This window comes from Bufo bufo, chromosome 4 (assembly GCF_905171765.1).
Source record: "Bufo bufo chromosome 4, aBufBuf1.1, whole genome shotgun sequence".
NCBI classification, from domain to species: Eukaryota; Metazoa; Chordata; class Amphibia; order Anura; family Bufonidae; genus Bufo; species Bufo bufo.
The window spans coordinates 267,164,881-267,183,132 of NC_053392.1; the positions used below are offsets into that span (position 1 = coordinate 267,164,881).

An 18,252-nucleotide genomic window follows, 5' to 3' on the forward strand; every position below is an offset into this window, starting at 1 on the left:
GTGGGCAGGGGAGTGGCTATAGCTGTTAATTAAATAAACGCTGGACTCAATGACATCACGCTGGACTCGAATCAGCTCATTAGCATGCGGCATCTTTGTGTGTATATTATGAGATAACCATTTGTCACACCAGTAAGTGAATACATCTAAGGTACTTTTTAGTAGTTAATGATTGTATATAATTAGTTAGATTATAATCAAATATCCACATGACAGGTTCCCTTTAAGCCTCTGGTATTATGTATTTTTAATGTGATGGATATATTGTATGCGATACAATAGTGAACTCTGCGATTGGACTACCGCTGATTTCTACAAATTTACGACTCTGTACTGTTAGGGGTAGCCGTAGGTTAGATGGCAACCTGTGGAGAATTTTCTTTGGTGCTCCTTTTCTGATATTATGCTCTATACAAATTTAAATTGTAGTGGAAGTGTGAACATATATTTTCTTCTAACCAGGCATATACAACCAGCATTTAAAAATGTATGTATGGTATCTATATGTCATGCACAGTAGTTGGATATGTCTAGGTATGTCTTTTTAACCTATGTAACTATCCACAAAAACATGCACCATAATGTAGGCATATTTTACTGTGTTGACAAGCTTTACTTTTCTGTACCTCAAAGATAGGACAATTGTACAGGATTATGGTGAAAATTTTCCCTGTAGAAATCTATGGGGACTTTACTGCAGACCTCTGTATATTTCTTATTTTCTTATTTGTGCCTCAAAATAATATGTATATTAGAAATATAAGCAACTAATTTACTGACAAATTGAAAGTAGGTTGTGAGGCACCTTACTGACTGTATAGAAATTTATTAAGATCACTGAATGATCGATCAAGGGATATTTATATTTCACTTTTGCCATCTGTAAGGTGCTCTGTTACAATCCATATACATTTTTTTATTAGAGCATTTGCATGTTATCGATATTGCCCTCCCCCAAACTAGCCAAAACCTACAACAGGGTAGTCAACTCTGGCACTCCAGCTGTTGTAAAAAGAAAAACTACAATTCCCAGCATGCATACTTGCGCTGCTCTACTCAGAACTCTAATAGAAATGAATGGATCATGCTGGGATCTGTGGTTTCCTAACAGCCAGAGGTTCCTGACCCCTGACCCAGAGCCAATATGAGCAGAGGTTCTCAATCTAGTGAACTTTGCCCATCCACATACACTCCTTGACAAAAAAAAAACACACACTCCGATGTCGGATAGTTATGTAGATATGTAAGTGACTACAGGTGTGGTCAGAATAAACACTGGGTCATGTCACAAGAAGATGCAATGGATTTTAAAAGCAGGGGTTTTTTGTTGCATTTTTTTCAGTGTTTTTTTGAGCGGTTTTGACACACTTTTGGGGGTGTATACTTCGATGCAAATATGCATTCTTGCTTGCTGTTTTTGATGCTAATCGGGTAAATAGACGCATAAAACACATGGACATATACGGAGTATTCTGAATGATTTTGACGTTCCCACATTTATTTTAAAGGGAGACTCATTGCCAAAATAGGACACGCTTCTTTTTTTTCCACACAAAAAATAAATAAAATTCCAGTGTTGCTTCCCATTCAAATAAATGATAGGCTGTTTGGCTGTTTGGAGTTGTTTTCCATGTGGAAAACACACCAAAAATCAGCACCAAAAAAACAAAAGCCCCTAAAAGTTATTCTGCTGCTGTCCTGTAAAAATAGGCTCTCAGAGGCTACTTTTGAGTAGTATACCTCTTGGTGACAGATCATTGGCTGCTAGACATGCATCTACAACGAACTGAAAGATATTCTATGCAGTTGATAGATTTTGAGAGGAGGCGCATCTTTGAGAGAAGCAGGATGGTTGTTTTGATGAAGACCCCTGCTATCTTGGCTATTCTGATCTAGTTGTTATGAATTATTGGGAGCAGTAGTTATGTAATGGCATGCACACATAGCAAACGGGCTCTGGACATCCCAGACAGACCACAAGCAGAGAGCATCATTTGATCTGTCAATAAGCAAAAGCAGCTCCCATACTTTTCTTGTTCACTATCCAGACACAGGTGGCAACTTCATTACACACCCCTGTCTCTGTCTGGACCATTTTTAGGCACTTAGAAGAAGGAAATTTGGTGTCACAGCTCCTATTACGTTTCCTGCCATTGACAGCCAGTCACCATTGCCTTTGTCTGCAGTGGTGTCGTGAACAAGAAACCTGGATTGGTATGGACTGCAACTGTATCATCTTTAGCAACAACATCAGGTTCTGTTTGAGATCCCACAATGGTCAGCTTTGAGGATTTAGGCCTCGTGGTGAGTCCTTCAAACCTTCCTTTGCTGTGGAATGATACACTGGCGTGATGATCTGGTCATCCCTTACAACAGTATGGCAATCATGGCAAGATTTCCAACTGGCCTTTTTCATCAGGATAATGCTTGCCCAGGGTTTCCCAGGAATATCTCAATGAGATTTCAACACTTCCTTATCCTACCTGGTCACCAGATTTGTTGCTAATCAAGCATTATGAGAACCAGCTGGAACGCCAGCATTGGCAACCTATAGGTGTTCAGGATATACAGGCCCAACTGCAACATCTGTGGGCAAATCCTGTATGCTTCCATGCTGTATGCTTCCATGCCCAACTGTATCTTTGTGTATTATATTGTAATACTGCAACTCCCCTGCACTGGTAGCCAGAGTATCCCCAAGAACACACATGGGGATATGAAGCCCAACTGCTATGATCTTCTGAACAACAGGATCAGCTTTGATATATAAAGCAGTTTTAATTCCTTTAATAAGGTCGTTGTTAATAGAAAAATCCCTGTAAACTAGCACAATACCCTATCACTATTACTTTCTTTTGTCAGGTAAGATAGATCTGTTGGGCCTATTTACGATTTTACGAAGCATTTACTGGGATGATCAGGGTTGCCAATGTCATGTTTGATAAATGGAAGATATATGCTGTTCTTAAAAAGTCATGAACCATATAAATTTTACAGGCTATTAAAGGGGAGATAAAAAATGAAGGATACTGTGGAGCATGCATGTCGGTAACAGTGCATGGGGGCATATGACGTAGGGGAAGAAATAAAAATTATCTCTACTTTTTTGGCTGCTGTGACTCAGACTTACAGTTTTATCATGTGAATTAGCAAGCTTCTGCATGCGCCTTGCCTATGCCAAGCTGTGTACCAGCTGGCTGCCTCCAGGTGTTATATGCTTTACATGCTTTTTTTTTTATATTCTACCACCATTCACCTTATGTACCTCATGAAATAATATCACTGACATGCAAATGTATTTGCGTAGGGGAGACAATAGAAATATCACTGAGCAAAATAAACCCCTAAAATATAACTTTTAATGATATACGAAATAAAAATAAATGGATAAACCCCAACTTATATCTAAATAAACACAGGTATGATGACCTATATCCGATGTCCGTGCTGAAAAATAAGGTATCAGCACAGTAAAAAAACACACAATAACAGCAAGGAAAGAGCGGTAACCAGTCTCACATCCGTATTTTGGTGGACTCTATAAATCCACACACATTAGTGAAGTTATCTAATAAAGACTCACGGTTAGTTGCATAGTAACCAGCGATCTATCTGATAAAGACTCACGTTTACTTGCATACAGGTAATCTCATGATTAAGAGAGAATCCAGGTAAACACATCATCGGGTTGTCTGTGGGTCAGCAGCCAGGACCATGGGGTGGGAAAGATCAAAAATCCCTAAGTAGTCCCTGCTGGCTCTCCCTGCCTAAAAGCAGAGCACACGCCCCGAAAGGGGCGACCCCACTTCTCGGTGGCTAAACCCTCAGACACCCTAAATGTCCCTGCTGAAAAGATGATCTTCTTCCCGACACGTTTCCCCAAGTGGAGATATCCAAATGGTTCATCAGGGACAGTGTTTTGTGTGATACAAACTAGCTGCAGATCAGACACATATGATAAGGGCACCAAGATAGAAAGGACCGCACTGGTGAATGAGAATATTCCCTTTTTAAAGGCTGCGCGTCTGATGTCACTTCCAGTCATGTGATCGTACTGAAAATTTACAGCGAACTATAATATAATCAAAGTTCGCCTCTTCAAGTCAAGTACACTTCAGACTACAGAGGATCAATGTCCTTATGTATCAAACTACATGCATATTCGGGTGGAACTACCTCATCAAAAGTGCCATCAAAGCGCATCCAGGAAGCGCCGATGTCTGATGGAACGCATGCTGCGTTCCAACCGCCGGAATTGAGGTACGTCAGCCGGATATGCCTCTCCTAGGCAGCGCAGATACCACCGAGCGCTGCCATGGCTACATGACGCTACTTTCAAATTACGGTGATAACTTACACTATACAGTGTCGAGGTTAGTAAAGGGAAATCAATCACTAGAGGGCTAACTTGTGGTGCCCCATGGGGAATATAAACAGGGACAGTTATTAATAAACCTCATGCATGGATATCAGATTATGGGCACCTGCTTGGGAAGAGCAAGATCTGGGGATAGGTGCAACTGCATTACTCAGCAGCTACAAAAAAGGTGGTAGCAAGGAGTCAGTAGCTCATAGAATAGGATGTTGCGTTAGAAATCCCATCAGATTTGCTATATACCGTAGAAAGCTTTTGTATAAATCATCAGTCAATCTAGTGCAACCAGTCCAGCAGCCTGTGACTGAGGGCCAAAAGAGCATATCATGAAGGCCCCCTTATGAATGAAAGGGTCATACTATACACCTTCTGCAACTGCACAGGATTTAACACCCAAAAGGCCTGACCTGTGTACACTACGTATATCCCTTTGGCATTGTCCAAGCATTAATAATACTGTAAGGCCTCATGCACACAACCAGGGGAGTAACTACCATAGTGGCAGACTATGCGACTGCTATGGGGCCCATGGTAAGAGGGGGCCCAGACTTAGTTAGGATTATCTCCTCTTCTACTGGAGGTGAAAATTTGGTCAGAACTCTATCCTCTAAATGAACAACTTTTAGCAAATGAGGCAGTGTAAAAAATTACCCAAGCGTCATTGAAAAGGGTTTAGGCAGAAACACTGCTTTCCTGTGTGGGGGGCCTGATTTGATGCTTGCTATGGGGCTCTTCTCTATATACGCCACTGCACACAACCATGTCCGTATTGCGGTCCACAAACCACAAGTCCGCAAAATATAGACAACTTTGGTGTGCAATCTGCATTTTTCTCACTTTCCATCCCTAGAAATGACTACTCTTGTCCACAATATGGACAGGAATATAAAATGTTCTATAATTTACAGAATAGACTGACGAATGTGTAACCATAGAAATGAAAGGGTCCATGTGCAATCTGCCAAAAAAGCTAATTGGACACGGTGCAAAATACAGTCATATTCATGAGCCTTAATCTGACAAAAACAAATAGCAACGTGACCTGGACTTGAATGACCCTTTGTCTACACTTTTATCAGATTTCTATTAAAGAGAAATCTCTCTGCATTGACAAAAAGTTAAGCACTGATAGTAGCTTTTCATTTGGTAATCAGTATTGGTGGACATTACAGACCACCATTGTGATCCTCTGATATGTACATATCAAATACTGAAGATCATTTTGACTAGGTTTTCCTTTTTCAGGAGGATATCCACACAACATGAACTATTGTACATAAATCAGACTGACTAAGTTTAAGAGTTTCTGGAAATGAAGTCATATTTTTTGTTATTTTGAAATACAGTTCTTAAAAAATTATTTTGTCAAAAATAGTCAATCAAAAAACAAAGTGACAGTCCCCTAGGCAGTCCCATAGAGATGAATGGAGCAGAGGAGTGCATGCTTTATCAGAACTCCCCTGTGCTTGTTATTGTTGGGGATCCAGATGTTATCCCCATTTAGTGGATAAGGGATAGATTGTTCCATTCAAAATCCTTAACCTTCAGTCTGAGTGCTTAGAAGTATGTGGTATTCTTTGTGAAATGTGTGTGAGGTAAAAGTACCACTACCCAAACATATTAGAGATAACTTGGTCAAACCCAACAAACTTGGTGGGACGTGGCCAACAGTCCTAATGTGTCTAGTTGTCTCTCAAATCTTTACCAAGACAACATACAGTTGCAAGAAAAAGTATGTAAACCCTTTGGAATGATATGGATTTCTGCACAAATTGGTCATAAAATGTGATCTGATCTTCATCTAAGTCACAACAATAGACAATCACAGTCTGCTTAAACTAATAACACACACAGAATTAAATGTTACCATGTTTTTATTGAACACACCATGTAAACATTCACAGTGCAAGTGGAAAAAGTATGTGAACCCCTAGACTAATAACATCTCCAAGAGCTAATTGGAGTGAGGTGTCAGCCAACTGGAGTCCAATCAATGAGATGAGATTGGAGGTCTTGGTTACAGCTGCCCTGCCCTATAAAAAACACACACCAGTTCTGGGTTTGCTTTTCACAAGAAGCATTGCCTGATGTGAATGATGCCTCGCACAAAAGACCTCTCAGAAGACCTACGATTAAGAATTGTCGACTTGCATAAAGCTGGAAAGGGTTATAAAAGTATCTCCAAAAGCCTTGCTGTTCATCAGTCACGGTAGACAAATTGTCTATAAATGGAGAAAGTTCAGCACTGCTGCTACTCTCCCTAGGATTGGCCGTCCTGCAAAGATGATTGCAAGTGCACAGCGCAGACTGCACAATGAGGTGAAGAAGAATCCAAGAGTGTCAGCTAAAGACTTACAAAAGTCTCTGGCATGTGCTAACATCCCTGTTAGCAAATCTACGATACGTAAAACACTAAGCAAGAATGGATTTCATGGGAGGATACCACAGAGGAAGACACTGCTGTCCAAAAAAAAACATTGCTGCACATTTACAGTTTGCACAAGAGCACCTGGATGTTCCATAGCAGTACTGGCAAAATATTCTGTGGACAGATGAAACCAAAGTTGAGTTGTTTGGAAGAAACACACAACACTATGTGTGGAGAAAAAGAGGCACAGCACACCAACATCAAAACCTCATCCCAACTGTGAAGTATGGTGGTGGGGGCATCATGGTTTGGGGCTGCTTTGCTGCATCAGGGCCTGGGCGGATTGCTATCATCGAAGGAAAAATGAATTCCCAAGTTTATCAAGACATTTTGCAGGAGAACTTAAGGCCATCTGTCCACCAGCTGAAGCTCAAAAGAAGATGGGTGTTGCGACAGGACAACGACCCAAAGCATAGAAGTAAATCAACAACAGAATGGCTTAAACAGAAGAAAATACACCTTCTGGAGTGGCCCAGTCAGAGTCCTGACCTCAACCTGATTGAGATGCTGTGGCATGACCTCAAGAAAGCGATTCACACCAGACATCCCAAGAATATTGCTGAACTGAAACAAAGGTAGAGAATTACTCCTGACCGTTGTGCACGTCTGATCTGCAACTACAGGAAATGTTTGGTTGAAGTTATTGCTGCCAAAGGAGGTTCAACCAGTTATTAAATCCAAGGGTTCACATACTTGTTCCACCTACACTGTGAATGTTTTTACATGGTGTGTTCAATAAAAACATGGTAACATTTAATTATTTGTATGTTATTAGTTTAAGCAGACTGTGATTGTCTATTGCTGTGACTTAGATGAAGATCAGATCACATTTTATGACCAATTTGTGCAGGAATCCATATCATTCCAAAGGGTTCACATACTTTTTTTTTTGTAACTGTGTATTTCTGGACAAAGAAGGATTGGGTGTGTTGGATTTCAATCTCTAGTTCTAACAGGATCTAAGCCACTGACAAAAGTATGTGACAGCAACTTATTCCCCTCTCCCCATTAATATAATCATGCCAAGTATGCATATTTATTGGAGTTGCTCGAGTTCATCCTTAACTATTGCCTTTCACTCTTCTGAGAGACATAATTGCAGATGGTAAAGAGGTGTGCGCTTTGACATCTCTTTTGTTTTCGTCAGACTTTCAGGTTGAAATAACCTGAATGTCAAACCTTTTGCTAAAGAGCGATATGGGCTTACCCATGATGTCACATAACATTAACTAGCATTCCAACACACAATTTTGCTGCCACATTATCTTTTACATCCTTGGAACACTGCAGGTTGTTCATGAAATATTTACACATGCATTTCAAAGCTGCTTTGATCATTAAGTCTAAATAAAGTGTAATGGTTTATTAAAATTATGCTTTGATGATCATGCAGTTTCTGAAGGCTTCTTATGTTGTATTATGGAAGCGTGCAATGTGTTATGACCTAGAATCTTCGATAATCTTTTCAATATTGTATTGTTGCATCTTGCTAGAATAAAAAAACTATATCTTATATGAGTATACCTACATATAGATACAAAGATATATGAGCTAGATATTAAATATAAATGAATAGAGTTGAGCGAGCCGGACCAAAACCCAGACTTTTTCACTGAAGTTCTGGTTCTGGTTCGGCGTTCTGGTGATTTTATTATTTTCCGTTATAATATGGTTATAACGGAAAATAATAGCATTCTTAAAATAGAATGCTAAATAAAATGTCTATTGAGGGGTTAAAAAAAAAAACTCACCTCATCCACTTGATCATGCAGCCGGTATCTTCCTTTCTTCAGGACCTGCAAAAGGACCTGCGGTGACGTCACTGCAGGTCCTGCTGAATGAAGATAAAAGGTCCTTCTATCTTCATTCAGCAGGACCTGTGGTGACGTCACCGCTCTCAACACATGGTGAGCGTGGTGATGTCACCGCAGGTCCTTTTGCAGGTCCTGTAGAAAAGAAGATACCGGCTGCATGATCAAGTGGATGAGGTGAGGTTTTTTTTTAACCCCTCAAAAAACATTTTATTTAGCATTCTGTTTTAAGAATGTTATTATTTTCCGTTATAACCATGTTATAACGGAAAATAATAAAGTGAAGTTTGGGTCCCCATTGACTCAAATGGCGTTTTGGGTAAAGTACGGGTCAAGTTCGGGTCCCAAACCCGAACTTTGACCTGAAGTTCGCCCGAACCTGGCGAACCCAAACTTCCATGGTTTCGCTCAACCCTAGAAATGAAATCACATGCACAAAAGTAAGTAGTAAACAATAAGTGATGTAAGCTAGTTTTATCAAGAACAGCATATTGTACTCCAATCTTGATTTCCCCATTGCTGCTGGAGAATGGGCTAAATTTATGCAGAAGCGAAGGTCATATATTTGGCACATATTGCAGCTGTGCCTTTTGACACACTTAAATCTACGGCAGCCTCCTAGTTGCTGTAGATTTAACTCTTTCATCATACTGGAAAACTATTATGAAGATAGACAAAATGTGGCAAGCCTGTGGCGTCTCTCACTCTCCACCCACGGCACAAAATGTTGCACATTTTGCCCCACAAATGGCGTGCAGCAAAATGTGCAAATCTATTTATGCCACAAAAGTGGTGTAAAAAGGTTAGTAAATGTTCCCCTTAATGTTTTACAAAATGATACTATATATTGCATCATGTAGAAGCTTGTAAAAATTAATGGAAATCTGTCACCTGTTTTAAGCTGCCCTCACTTTTAACAGCCTAACATCCTAACAGATCCTGCACATGCCAAAGAGGCCCAATATTCATGAGCTCATGGCTCTCCTCGCCTACCCGCTGCTGATTCATATGGGAAAAAACTGTCACTTAGAGACAAGTGGACGGGGAGAACAGTGAGCTCATGAATATGGGGACTCTTTGGCAAGTGCTGGAGTTATTTAATACAAGATTTTGGAAAAATAGCTGGGTAAATTAAAGAAAGTGACCCAGTATTTAGCTTAGGAGATCTGTCACTAGCTTATGTTTTCCTTAGTTGGGACACCTTAAAAGGTTCCCTTTAAGAACTATAATAGATACACTTATCAAACTACCACAGTTTCAATTTTGAACAGTCTTGTCATCCTTTTCTGCGGTAATAAGATGTTGTGCTAGACACATGACACAGCAGGCAATCACTGACAATAAAGATGGTGTCCGTAGTGACATCACCCACCATCACCATAGTGACATCACCAGTTATTGACTGACTGCTGAGGTCATCTGTTGAGTATTCCATGTCAAAGGTTTGCAACAGAAGACAGAACTCAGTAGAAGGAAAGTTAAATTTACTGAATTAAAGTGATCAACATATCTGGTGTGTAGATAATTATTAGATCCTTAAAAGGTTTAACAAGGCTTTTAAACTTGATAGGCTATCTCTAGGACAGGTCATCAATTTTAGACGGAGGAAGTCTGACTATTGGCAAACCTGTCAATCAACTATTTAAATATATTGCCATTTGTAAAAGTATGATTTTCAGTATGAACCAATGTATGGATCTATGTGCGTAATGACAAGTCTCAACTTGTCTGAGCACCACAGCCCCTTCAAATAACAGATCGTACGGATAGGCAATCAATTTTAAAAGCCTAGATAGCCCCTTTAATTCTGTCTCTGACTATACTCATCATACCCCTTTAATTCTGTCTCTGACCTATATGGGCAAGTCTCAGAGGTTCTCAGCCAACATTGGAAAGTTGGCCTCACTTAATAAGAGTATTATATTGGACCCTACTTCCTTGTGGTACATAATAAAACAATAGTTTTGCTTTATGACTAATGGGACTTCAGTTATTGTTGATATCCAACTGTTATAAAACCATAGCAACTGTTAGTACATATACCATCTGGAGCCATAATTCTTGAGACTTTGATGTGGACAGAGCATACTGCAGCTGTTAGCATTGATTATAATGATAAAATATCATAAAACCCTGGGTGTGATCAACAGAAGGAATGTCTATACATTAGTGAACATGAAAACAAGTATTATATGTTGTATATCTCGACCAATTAAGCAAATTTTAGGATAAAACTATTGTGCTGACAGAATGCTACCCCATATTTGAAATGCATTCTACTAATGTACTGTATAATTACCATTAATATTAACACAATTATGATTTATAAATAGACCATCTTTTGCATTTAGCCCTGCATGCCTTTTTGAATAGGAAGCAATCATGTTGGTTGAACTCATTTGTTTTATCGAAGCAGCTGCAATGAATTTCCCACTGGCGGGAAAAATTAGACATTATATTCACTGTTACGTACATCAACAGAATACTGAAATCTGTACAATATAATTTTATTTTTATGTGTTTCTCAGGTGTCTGGTCAAATTTTTCAAAATGTCGGCAATGGTGGACACATTATCATTGCTTTCATCCTTACATGATGACGGCAGAAATGAAAGCTTTATAGAGCCTCACTACAAGGAATGGTACCGGGTGGCCATTGATGCTTTAATTGATGGAGGCATTGCTTCATATCAAGAATTTCTTAATAAGGAAAGAGCTACAGAATTCCTTGCAGAGGATGAACTCAATTACATCACAAATCACATACAGAAACCAGTGGAGAATGTGGACAGTTCACAAGGATATTCAACAGATGATAATTCATCTTCTGGAACTTATTGGCCTATGGAGTCTGATGTAGAAGCACCAAATCTTGACCTCGGCTGGCCATATGTGGCACCCGGACAAATTGGAGCTACAGACATAGGCCTTTATTTTAATCCACCAAGAGGACATCCTCTCACAATTAAAGAAATGATCAGAAAGAGTATTAAAGAAGCTAGAAAGGTAAGATAATCATGTCTCTGATACTTCAATTGTATCTCATATAACAAAATCATTTGCCAAAATTAGTGGCATGGAGCATTATGTTATACCTCCATTTGGTATCTGACTACAAAATGGAAAGCATTCAGTTATACTTCTACAACAATCCCACCTTAATCTTATTTACAAAGGGCTCTAGGTTCATAAGAAACTCTATATATCTATACAACCCAAATTTTTGATGGATAACTCGTTAAAGAGTGTTACTTTCACACTAGTGTTTTTTGCGGATCCGTCATGGATCTGCAAAAACGCTTCCGTTACAATAATACAACCACATGCATCTGTCATGAACGATCCGTTGTATTATGTCTTCTATAGTGATGGACAAACATCAGCCGGGATGGTTCACGAACACGATCGCGTGAACGCGATCAAATGTTCGCGAACCACAAGTTTGCGGCGGGCCCCATTCACTTTAATGGCAGGCGAACCTGAAAAACCTTTAGCCTATATTTGCAGCCACCAAATACTTAGTAGAAGTACTCAAATAGTTCCACAACATGGACAGTGACATACTAGAGGGGGATCAATGACAAAAATTCCAACGAAAAATATGTGTCTTAATCAGGGGACATTTTTATGCATCTTAAAGTGAAATTCTCTTAAATATGCCCATTTGCACTACCTAAATGCACTATATAGAAAGTATATTATTGGTATATAACACCTCGCTTCAATCACTTTTTTTTTGGGGGGGGGGGAGGGAAGCTGGTATATCACACCAGTAGAAATTATTTGTTCCAATAACGCTTGTCCCTCTATATACCTGCAGTATCGCAGCAGAACCGCACAATACAAATGCATTATAATTTACTTTCTATGTTAGAAAGTATATTATAACATTGTGCAAGGAAGGCAATCCATTAGAATATGCATAAAGATAAAACGTAACCTTTGATAATGTTACTATTAAAAGATATTCCTCAAGATGAAAATAAATCTAATTATTAAAGTTAAGCAAAAAGCATAGATGTGGTAGGCAATGACAAATGCTCGGGGGCACTAAATCAGGTGCTCGGCGGCGCCAAATCAGAAACCATATGTCCTACCACAATCCAGGGGGTTCCAGTGCACATTGATGAATCCCGGAGGGAAAGCAAAAAACTTCTATCCCTGGGCTAGATGATGATGTGGTATTGAAGGACAGGGTGGGCAAAGGACTGACCCTGATATCGCCCTACAGGGGGGTGCTATTCTGGCCCTGATAGCCTAACCACAGACCACCCATCCTGATAAGAGCGACCCCATCCGGAACCTTACCCTATATAAAAATGGCCCTAGTAATCCCCGGCAGGCAGCGTTTTGGTGTCCACCTCCAGAGCGGAATGGTGACGGAACGGAGGCAAACTGATGCATTCTGATCTTTTTCCATTCAGAATGCATTAGGGCAAGGCTGATTCATTTTGGACGGCTTTTGAGAGCCCATGACGGATCTCACAAAAGGAATGCCAAAACGCTAGTGTGAAAGTAGCCTAAATCAGCTTAAAATTAATAATCTTGACAGGTTATTGGATTTCCTTTCTGCTGAAAGTTTAAGGAATTGAGCTGAAGGTGTATGTATACCAGTTCATGCTTGGCTTTGACCAATCTTATATAATGGTAGCCAGCAGTGAATGTCTTTTATAGGGCATATATGTTGCAGGCAATGTGTGAAATGAAGCTATTGTATGAAATGCCTGGGTATTCTATAGGATTCCTAAAACTTGAAGGCAATGCATAAAATACTGTTGAGTATGTCAAATTCTTGCAAAAGACCAAGGAACTAAAAAAAATAATTAGCAAAAGTTTACTGGAGGAAAAGGAGAATATATCTGGTGTATCACATGGTTAAATGAGTTATCAAGGCTTTTAAAATTGATGGTCTATTTCTAGGATAGGCCATCAATTTTAGGCCTCATGCACACGACCGTTGTTCTAGTCCGCATTCGAGCCGCAGTTTTTGCGGCTCGGGTGTGGACCTGTTCACTTCAATGGGGCCGCAAAAGATGCCGACAGCACTCTGTGTGCTGTCCGCATCCATTGCTCCGTTCCTTGGCCCCACAAAAAAAATATAACATGTCCTATTCTTGTCTGTTTTGCGGACAAGATAAGGCCTTTCTACAATGGGCCACCTGTTCCGTTACGCAAATTGCGGAAGGCACACGGGTGACTTCCGTGTTTTGCGGATCCGCAATTTGCGGACCGCAAAAAAACGGAATGGTCGTGTGCATGAGGCCTTAGACTTTTGGCAAATCTGTCAATCAGCTGTTAAATATATTTGAATGTGAAAAAGTTTCAATACTTGCACTGCCATTTGCAAACATATGCAGGACAAACCAGTGTCACAATCTATGTACATAATGACAAGGCTGAATGAGCCCCAGCAGCGCAACCCCCTCAAACCACTGGTCGCAGCACAACCCCCTCAAACCACTGGTCGTAAAGATAGGCTATCAAGTTGAAAAGTCTGGATAATATGGTCTCTGACCAAATTCATAATGATTACATTTATCATATCTATTGTAATGAACAGGCAACTCTCAAATGTTGACCATTTATATAAAATGTTAACCAATAATGAATGTCTTTTAAATGGCATCTATTGTATATGAAATAAAGGTGTTGTAAAGAATTCCTGGGTTTTATATAGAATTGCCTGTTTGTAGTCAAACATGTTTTAGCTTTAATTCTAACCCTAACTCAGTTATTTTATAAATGCTACGGCTTAACTAGACATTCTATAAAATCCTGAAGTAAAGCACTGTATATAAGGTCAGAATAAAATAAACATAGTTTATACTTTGACACATAATGCTATGCCTTCTATGTAATATATATATATATACAGTGGCGGAAATAATTATTTGACCCCTCACTGATTTTGTAAGTTTGTCCAATGACAAAGAAATGAAAAGTCTCAGAACAGTATCATTTCAATGGTAGGTTTATTGTAACAGTGGCAGATAGCACATCAAAAGGAAAATCGAAAAAATAACTTTAAATAAAAGATAGCAACTGATTTGCATTCATTGAGTGAAATAAGTATTTGAACCCCTACCAACCATTAAGAGTTCTGGCTCCCACAGAGTGGTTAGACACTTCTACTCAATTAGTCACCCTCATTAAGGACACCTGTCTTAACTAGTCACCTGTATAAAAGACACCTGTCCACAGAATCAATCAATCAAGCAGACTCCAAACTCTCCAACATGGGAAAGACCAAAGAGCTGTCCAAGGATGTCAGAGACAAAATTGTAGACCTGCACAAGGCTGGAATGGGCTACAAAACCATTAGCAAGAAGCTGGGAGAGAAGGTGACAACTGTTGGTGCGATTGTTCGAAAATGGAAGGAGCACAAAATGACCATCGATCGACCTCGCTCTGGGGCTCCACGCAAGATCTCACCTCATGGGGTGTCAATGGTTCTGAGAAAGGTGAAAAAGCATCCTAGAACTACACGGGAGGAGTTAGTTAATGACCTCAAATTAGCAGGGACCACAGTCACCAAGAAAACCATTGGAAACACATTACACCGCAATGGATTAAAATCCTGCAGGGCTCGCAAGGTCCCCCTGCTCAGGAAGGCACATGTGCAGGCCCGTCTGAAGTTTGCCAATGAACACCTGAATGATTCAGAGAGTGACTGGGAGAAGGTGCTGTGGTCTGATGAGACCAAAATAGAGCTCTTTGGCATTAACTCAACTCGCTGTGTTTGGAGGAAGAAAAATGCTGCCTAGGACCCCCAAAACACCGTCCCCACCGTCAAGCATGGGGGTGGAAACATTTTGCTTTGGGGGTGTTTTTCTGCTAAGGGCACAGGACAACTTATTCGCATAAACGGGAAAATGGACGGGCCATGTATCGTGAAATCCTGAGCGACAACCTCCTTCCCTCTGCCAGGAAACTGAAAATGGGTCGTGGATGGGTGTTCCAGCACGACAATGACCCAAAACATACAGCAAAGGCAACAAAGGAGTGGCTCAAGAAGAAGCACATTAAGGTCATGGAGTGGCCTAGTCAGTTTCCGGACCTTAATCCAATCGAAAACCTATGGAGGGAGCTCAAGCTCAGAGTTGCACAGAGACAGCCTCGAAACCTTAGGGATTTAGAGATGATCTGCAAAGAGGAGTGGACCAACATTCCTCCTAAAATGTGCGCAAACTTGGTCATCAATTACAAGAAACGTTTGACCTCTGTGCTTGCAAACAAGGGTTTTTCCACCAAGTATTAAGTCTTTTTTTGTTAGAGGGTTCAAATACTTATTTCACTCAATGAAATGCAAATCAGTTGCTATCTTTTATTTAAAGTTATTTTTTCGATTTTCCTTTTGATGTGCTATCTGCCACTGTTACAATAAACCTACCATTGAAATGATATTGTTCTGAGACTTTTCATTTCTTTGTCATTGGACAAACTTACAAAATCAGTGAGGGGTCAAATAATTATTTCCGCCACTGTATATATATATATATATCACCTTTAAATATGTTCCCCTGATGTCAATTGAACTGTAATACTTTGAGCTTGGATATGCCCCCATTGTCTGATAGGTGTTGGTCCCACCTCTGGGACCTGCACCTACAAGGAGAACAGAGCCGGGGAGAGTTGTGGCTGGAGGACCCCGGGTTTCCCGGGTTTTGTCCACCACCAGGCGCAGCTCCCCGCCTCTCCCATTGAAGTGAATGGGAGTGCACAACGCATGTGCGGCCACCGCTCCCATTCATTTCTGCGGGGCCAAAGGAAATAGCCGAGCCAGTGCTCGGCTATTTTTGGCGGCTCCATAGAAATGAATGGAGGGTGGCTGTGCATGCGCAGTGCGCCCTCCTTACCTTTTTTCGCTCCGTTCTCCTTGTACGTGTGGGTCCCAGAAGTGGAACCCGCACCTATCAGACAATGGGGGCATATCCTAGCAATATGCACCCATTGTCTAAGATGGGATAACCCCTTTAACCATGAAGACATCCCAGGACATGAAAACAAGAGGGGCACACAACTCATTAGCTTAGAGCAGGGGTGGGGAACCTTTTTTCTGCCAAGGGCCATTTGGATTTTTGTAACATCATTCGGGGGCCATACAAAATGATCAACTTAAAAATTAGCCTGTTATTATTTGGTCAAACATTTTTTTTGTATAATCTTTATTTATATACTCAATTTTTACAAATAAAGAACAGCACCCTGCATCACTGGACCCCTTTACATTACACAGCACCCTGCATCACTGGACCCCTTTACATTACACAGCGCCCTGCATCACTGGACCCCTTTACATTACACAGCACCCTGCATCACTGGACCCCTTTACATTACACAGCGCCCTGCATCACTGGACCCTTTACAATAGACAGCACCCTGCATCACTGGACCCCTTTACATTACACAGCACCCTGTACCTCTGGACCCCTTTACATTACACAGCGCCCTGCATCACTGGACCCTTTACAATACACAGCACCCTGCATCACTGGACCCCTTTACATTACACAGCACCCTGTACCTCTGGACCCCTTTACATTACACAGCGCCCTGCATCACTGGACCCTTTACAATACACAGCTCCCTGCATCACTGGACCCCTTTACATTACACAGCACCCTGCACTGTGCAGGACATTAATACATGAGTTACCATGACCATTGACCGGAGCAGGACATTTACCTAGGGTTGCCACCTGTACGGGATTGACCCGGACTGTACAGGGTTTGAATCATGTGTCCGGGTCTCCTTCCGCCTTCAACCCGGACACATGATTCAAACTGTACTGTGGCTTAGCTGGTGGAGGAACACTAGTAGTTAAAGTTGGTAGGGGAAAGTTCTTATCCTTATACAGCAGTTCGGACAATCTAATCTCCCCACGTCCTCTTCTATACAAATACACTGAGTAATGTAATTGCCGGGATCAGCAGCACAAGGATTACTCTGCAGGGACTATTTGATGGTTTTCGGGCTCAGGCGGAGTAATCCTTGTGCAGAGGTTCTCAGTAATTACATTACTCAGCCAGGGTATCTGTATAGAAGAGGACGTGGGGAGATTAGATTGTCGGGACTCAGAACTGCTGAATAAAGATAAGAACTTTCCCCTAATGACATTGTGATTTTTTTTTAATATGCAGCATGGGGGGAGGGGGTAAATGTCCTGCACTGGTCATGGTAACTTATGTATTAATGTCCTGTGCACTGTGCAGGACATTTACCCCCCTCCCCCCGCCGCTATGCTGCATATTAAAAAAATTTGCTGTATTTCATGATGCTGTCTGGCTGCCTTACTTGCTGCTGGAAATGGTTCCTCGTCGGTGGCGCTGGCTCGTCCTCTCTATGCTCCTCCCATCAGTGTCATCCCAGCCAGCATGAATGGTGATCCCCGCCCGGCGGCGTGACGTCACTCACGGCGGGCGGGGCTGTAAACCTAGGGAAGCATCTTAGCTGCAGTGCAATAGCTGGAGGCTGGCGCCGGCTAACAGGGGAGTGCCGCAGGAGCAGAGTAAATGCTATTGGCTGGCGCCGGCTAACAGGGGCGGGCCGCAGGAGCAGAGTAAATGTATTGCTAAACACACGGACAATGAGTGAATGATCGCCATGATCATCCATTCATTGTCAGTGTGTTTAGCAAT

At 41.0% G+C, this 18,252-nt stretch overlaps 1 protein-coding gene across 1 annotated transcript in view; it reads left to right on the plus strand.

Moving 5' to 3' along the window:
* The window catches only part of FAM83B (family with sequence similarity 83 member B), a 126,417-nt gene that overhangs the window by 26,853 nt on the left and 81,312 nt on the right, over positions 1-18,252 (plus strand). The window contains exon 2 of the mRNA XM_040428575.1: positions 11,143-11,620. Within this exon, the coding sequence (XP_040284509.1) occupies positions 11,165-11,620 (456 nt within the window). The 5' untranslated portion in view covers positions 11,143-11,164. The remainder of the gene's footprint in view (positions 1-11,142; positions 11,621-18,252) is intronic.